A 6,000-nucleotide genomic window follows, 5' to 3' on the forward strand; every position below is an offset into this window, starting at 1 on the left:
AAAATTTTAAAAAGCCGTTTATCGAGTGCGTAACGTTACATTTGAGGGTTTCGTTTTATTTCATTTTCTAGAACGTACTTATTTCTTTTTTTAGAAGTTATCTAAATTATATATTAATAGGTTTCTCTTTGTCAGTCAAAAAAGGGTAAAAAAATTATCTAATCTTCTATCATAACAAAAAAGTTAAGGGCAGTAACGTAATTTTATAAAACAAAATTTTACTATTTTTTATTTAAGCATCACCTAACATCTCTAATTAAAAAAAAAATATAATAATAAAAATTAAACCTCTCTCTCTCTCTCTCTCTCTCTCTCTCTCTCTCTCTCTCTCTCTCTCTCTCTCTCTCTCTCTCTCCCCTTCAACTTTAAAAACAAAAATAAAAGATTTTACATACACAACCATGAGTTGGTGGCCCAGTGGTAAAGAGCAAATTACAAGGTTTTCTTAAAACTAAAAACTAGAGATCTTGGGTTCGAAACCCGTTGCTGCTTGCTGGTGTGGAAGACAGACTTGTGCCCAGGGAAGGCTGAAATGCCTCTGTGAGTTAACTATGACTTGCCGCCAGTTGTCCCCGTTTAAAAAAAAAAAATTTCACATACACTTTGTATGTGGGCATATACTAGTAACAAAAGTAGACTTGAGAACTCAAGCTCACCTATAACAAAAAATACACATTGTCCTAAGATCAAGAACACCACTTTATACAATGAGGCACACTCACACTAACGTAGTGTTTTTTTGTTCAATAATGCGTAATTATGTGCAAAAAATTTTCACGTGACAAAATATTATTAAATCGATACACAACATGACGATGAATCTGTTTTATGTAAGTTATTCTCTTGGACCTTGCCCCAATCAAAAGAAAGAAGAAGGGCAAAACCGTCAACTATCCCCGGTATGTTGTTAGTGTACCCAATCTAAACTAAACCCCTCAAAAACCTTTTTCTGAACCAATGGCTACTTTATCACCTCCTCTGCTTCTTCCTCTTCCTCTTCCTCCTCCCTTCTCATCTCCCGGCCACCGTTTCGCTTCCTTCAAACTCCCCAGAAATTCCACCAATGGAGCTCTTCTCGGAGGACAGCTCGCAAAACGGCACGGTCTCGTGTTTGCCAAAGCTTCCTCCTATCTCTACGCCAACAGAGAAGAGCTTGACACTGTCGATATCGCCGAGGACGTCACGCAGGTTCTGCTCCAATTTTGTTCTTTCGTTTTAGCTTCTTTTTAACTCGCATTTGCTGAATTTTTAATCTTTTTTTATCTGAATAATCTCTCTAAATGCTAAGAATTTAACTGGGTATTTCTGCAATTTCGGCACTGTATTGGTATTTGGTTGGATTCTCAGAAAACTGGTACGAGAAATTTAGTAAATTAGAAAAACACCCTCAAAACTTTTTTTTATTCAAGAACTCACTTGAAGAAAAAAAGAAAAAAAAACCCTTAACTATCCACTTGTCATTTTCTATTTATTCTCAGTTGTGAAATTCTTTGGTGCCCTTCTCTCGTTGCGAAGTATGAATGGCCTTTTTATAAAGTATCGAGCTTGAAGTGTTTTTCTTTAAAGTGATGGTTCCTGTTGATTAATTGCTACGTAAAGTACTCGAAAATCAAGTGATAACAATTTTCACACTCTGGACTGTAGCAAGTTAGATTATGGAAATGTAACCGTGCATTGTGTAAGTGTTGGATTCAACATCCAAAATCCCCGTTGTACGATATGAATTTATTACTTCATTAGGTGATGTGGTCATGCGTTTTTGGCAATAGATTTCTCATTGTAGTTGCTGACCCGTTTTCAGTTTTCGCATTTCACAACAATGTACGACATTGTCTTTGTCAGTGAATTTTGTGTACATGATGATTTACATTCTCAAACTTTTGTTGACGTGAACTGTTATGATGAATTAATGTAGTTGATCGGGAGCACACCCATGGTATACCTCAACAAAGTTTCCGAAGGTTGTGTGGCAAATATTCCAGCAAAGCTTGAATCTATGGAACCCTGCCGAAGTGTCAAGGATAGGTAACCTGCCGACTGATTTGTTGTCATTTTTCCCTGAAATCTTGCTACATACTTTTACCCTTTTTTGTCATATTGATTTTTAATCTTGTTTGCCATTCTGATTGTAGAAGATTGTTAAGGCATATGGAACCATCTGTTGATTAACTGCCCCATTTGGTAGATTAGTAGTTATAAATTTTTAATGGAACTAAGTATCTTAGCTGATCAATCAGAATTGCCACGTCACTACAGTTTCCGCGTCAGATGAACTCATGTTTTTTATGCTGCCTGACATTTCAGAATTGGCTGTAGCATGATATTGAATGCTGAAAAAAGTGGGTTAATATCTCCTGGGAAGGTGATGATAAGTTATTATACCAAAACTTTACTGTATAGATCAATATTTTACTTTGTCATCTCAGATGACTTTGCTAGTTACATGGACTAAGATGTTTTAGCGTTTGCCAAAGCCATGTTTCTGTTTTGGATGGGTTTTCTTTCGCGTTTCTTTCTGCTATACATAAGAATTATATTTCCTTTGTGTAACCATGCAGACTGTATTAGTTGAACCAACTAGTGGAAATACAGGACTTGGTATTGCTTTTGTTGCTGCAACTAAAGGATATAAACTTATAGTCACCATGCCTGCATCCATAAATATTGAAAGGAGGATTCTTTTACGCGCATTTGGGGCAGAGGTTGTTTTGACAGATCCAGAAAAGGGTTTGAAAGGAGCGTTAGATAAAGCTGGGGAAATTGTTCTCAGCACACCAAATTCATATATGCTTCAACAGTTTGATAATGCTGCGAATGCAGAGGTAATTTCTATTTTCTCTGGATGCACATCAATAATACTTTTGGTTATATATATCACATGTATATCGTATTATATATATATATATATATATATATAGTTGAGAAGAAACGAAAGAATTTTATATAAAAGAGAGAATTTACATAAGTGGAAAAGAGTTCCACCTAGAACCGGGAGTAAGTAGCAACGACCTTTAAGGTAATGCTAATTAAACAATGGTAAAGCTAAACCATATCATTTAACGGCTGCTAACAAATCCCTTATGTAGTATTATATAATCATGTACTTAAGATACACATTTTTGAAAGACAGATCCATTTCGATGCTACTGGGCCAGAAATATGGGAGGATACCATGGGTAATGTTGACATATTTGTTGCTGCTGTTGGAACTGGTGGCACTGTTACAGGCACTGGGCGTTACCTGAAAATGATGAACAAGGAGATAAAGGTCAGGATAGTTCATAATGTACATACATATCGCATAATTTGTCTCATAGCAACAATTGATTTAATAAGTTATGGAGCATAGTCATTTGAGTTATAGGAAGAAAAACAATAAATGTTAAATGCGCATTATGGATACTGTTAGTGGTATTTCATACTATCGTTGATACTGGATTTGAGAGGGAAAAGATAAACCCGAGTGTAAGCAAACGGTGAAGGTGGAACAACTTAGCACCTCTAGATTAAATATGAGTGCTTGCTCTTACTTGGCTTTGATAAGTGGAAATTAGAGTGACTTAAGCTTATTGGTTAATGTGTTTGTAACTCTGGATTGCATGCTTTTGTAATTTTGATTATCCAGGTAGTAGGTGTGGAACCTGCAGAGAGGAGAGTAATATCTGGAGAAAATCCAGGTGAAATCACTGTTGCTCTTCATTTTTATTACATCATTTTTCTGTTGTAGTTTCTTATTCAATAATATGGTATGCTTGTACTATATAACTTATGTAAGCAATTCATGCAGGCTATGTACCAAGCATTTTGGATGTTAATTTGCTCGATGAGGTCATCAAGGTAAAGGAATTTGTGTTGTCTCTTAGTTGTTGTCATTACTATTATTGTTGTTGTCTTATCGTTTCTTGGCTTAGAATTATTGAATCAAAATTCTAGCTTCCCTCATTTGTTTCTCCTCCTCACCCTTTCCTTTCTTTCTTCACTCTTCCTCCCTCGATCCTGTCTATTCTGCTCTTATTCTTTTCTTTCCTTCCCTCCCAACTGGTACTGAATGCATCAACATAAACCCATTCTACTGGGATGAGTATTTTGGATTACTTTGATAAGATATGCGAATCAGCTTGTCGACAATCTTTTTTTTTTTAATTTTTTTCCAGGTCTTGCTTCTCACTTGTCTGTTGGAAATATAATCTGATAAATTTCTCTAATCGTTTTTTTATCTAAATGTAGGTTACCAACGATGAAGCTGTTGAAATGGCGCGAAGGCTAGCATTGGAGGAAGGCTTACTGGTAATTTGCGACTACTCTTCGATATGGAGCATTTTATAAGCGACAAGCTCCAACTTCTTCTGAAAAGCATCATATGTTTAACTTAGAAATCCACCCCATTTTTTCTGCAGTTCTATCCTAATTTAAGGTGATTTTGATAATTCAATATGCAATACTTGTAGGTTGGTATTTCATCGGGTGCTGCTGCGGCTGCTGCAATAAGTTTAGCAAGAAGACCTGAGAATACTGGAAAACTTATTGCGGTAAGGTTTTCTCTTTTGGTTACATTTGTCATCTTATTCTCCCCTTTCATGATTATTTATACAATTGGACTAGCTGTGCTGGGTACTATTAATGTCATTAGTTTGCGACATGAGCAACTTGTAGAGTAAGAAGCTGATGCACAAGTTGAATGGTATAAAATTGTCCTGAAAGACGTATGATATATTTTGATCAAGCTATTTTCATTCTGAAATGTATTTGAGGCTTAACAAAACTTAGCTAAAGCATGCGATGCTTCATTTTTTACATAATCGTGGGGCAGATTCAGATTAGATGTCTCAATCCAATCTTATGAGGAAGTGACCCGTGATTCCTCATACATTCTTTTTATTGCAGAATAAAACTAATGAAGCGAGAATAAACTGTTAATCTGATCGAAACAATATTTCATTCATAACATAAATGAAACAGAGCGAGAAAGAACTAATCATTCTGACTGAAAACATACTTCATTCTAAATTGTACTGAAACCGAGTGTGCTAAACGACACTCTTACCTGTTAGTGACAATTACAGTTGATTACATTTTGTACCATTCCAAACGGTATTGTGTCAATTTATTTTGGCTCAATATTTTGGCTCAATATTTTGGCACTTATATTGGTATATAACATCTTATCTGGAATGCATATTTTCTAATATGTATCTGTGTTTCATATTATAGGTTATATTTCCAAGTTTTGGTGAGAGGTATATTCCCACTGTACTTTTCCAATCAATTTACGAAGAGGTTCAGAAGATGAAGGGAAAATAATCATATTATTCCAGACAATATATCATCGTAAAGATTGAATGCCATACAAATCAAGCAAACAGAAATCAACATGTTTCCGAGAAGGTAAATAGATTTGACCCGTTACACATGTGTCATATGAATGCTGTTGTGATTCACCGATGGCAGATTACTCCAGGTTAGGTTTTAAAGGAATGCAGAGAGTAGTTGATGAATGAAAAATCAGAAAAATTGAGGTTGGTTTTTAGATAGGATGTTTTGCCTCGTCTTGTCCATTTACTTCTTTTAGAAGCGGTCTTAATGTATGTTTTGATTCATATGTAGGATGCATATTTTGATTCAGATGGAAAATATATCTCGTTATACATTGATCGAAACCAAGTTTAGAGAAAAACCTAGGGATGTTACACACAGTCGATCATCTATGAACTTAAATAGGTACTGATGCAACGAGATTACGATGAGATGAAATTCCTTGTTCCACAGACCAACTCACCATAGTCCTGAGTCCCACTTTATTAGTATGATTGTTGCATCCGTCTGAGTTCACAACTCCATGTCACTTTCGTGCTTGAATCCACAACAACCACTTCGTTGTCATTTTCGTTTCTCTGCAATTATAACTTGAAGCTCATGAATTCGCATTCATCTTAGTAATTGAAAAGTAAACTGTATTTGCCTTGTTTGTATATCTATGGATGGAAATCTTATTGGAAAATC

The 6,000-nt window shown here is 35.5% G+C and overlaps 1 protein-coding gene across 2 annotated transcripts; it reads left to right on the forward strand.

Annotated features, from left to right (window-relative positions):
* Nucleotides 1-957: 957 nt before the first annotated feature.
* LOC137713046 (S-sulfo-L-cysteine synthase (O-acetyl-L-serine-dependent), chloroplastic-like) lies at nt 958-5,765 on the forward strand. 2 transcript variants are annotated; one of them, XR_011065270.1, is made up of 11 exons: nt 958-1,188; nt 1,916-2,025; nt 2,305-2,362; nt 2,559-2,822; nt 3,131-3,268; nt 3,626-3,677; nt 3,788-3,837; nt 4,228-4,287; nt 4,449-4,529; nt 5,212-5,385; nt 5,459-5,765. XR_011065270.1 is itself a non-coding variant. In XM_068452279.1 (10 exons), exons 1-10 carry the CDS (start codon nt 958-960, stop codon nt 5,299-5,301), a joined length of 1,134 nt encoding a protein of 377 aa, XP_068308380.1. In that variant the 3' UTR covers nt 5,302-5,765. The 2 variants fall into 2 exon arrangements, 1 of the variants encoding a protein (XP_068308380.1); XM_068452279.1 differs by having other exon boundaries at nt 5,212-5,765.
* Nucleotides 5,766-6,000: the final 235 nt, after the last annotated feature.

This window comes from Pyrus communis, chromosome 13 (genome assembly GCF_963583255.1).
Source record: "Pyrus communis chromosome 13, drPyrComm1.1, whole genome shotgun sequence".
Taxonomy (NCBI): Eukaryota; Viridiplantae; Streptophyta; class Magnoliopsida; order Rosales; family Rosaceae; genus Pyrus; species Pyrus communis.

Excerpts from the sequence above, each read along its gene's own strand:
- LOC137713046 (XM_068452279.1), top strand. The coding sequence starts at position 958 with ATGGCTACTTTATCACCTCCTCTGCTTCTTCCTCTTCCTCTTCCTCCT. Across the intron at positions 2,026-2,304 it reads TGCCGAAGTGTCAAGGATAG|AATTGGCTGTAGCATGATAT; the intron begins GTAACCTGCCGA and ends CTGACATTTCAG. Across the intron at positions 2,823-3,130 it reads ATAATGCTGCGAATGCAGAG|ATCCATTTCGATGCTACTGG; the intron begins GTAATTTCTATT and ends TTTGAAAGACAG.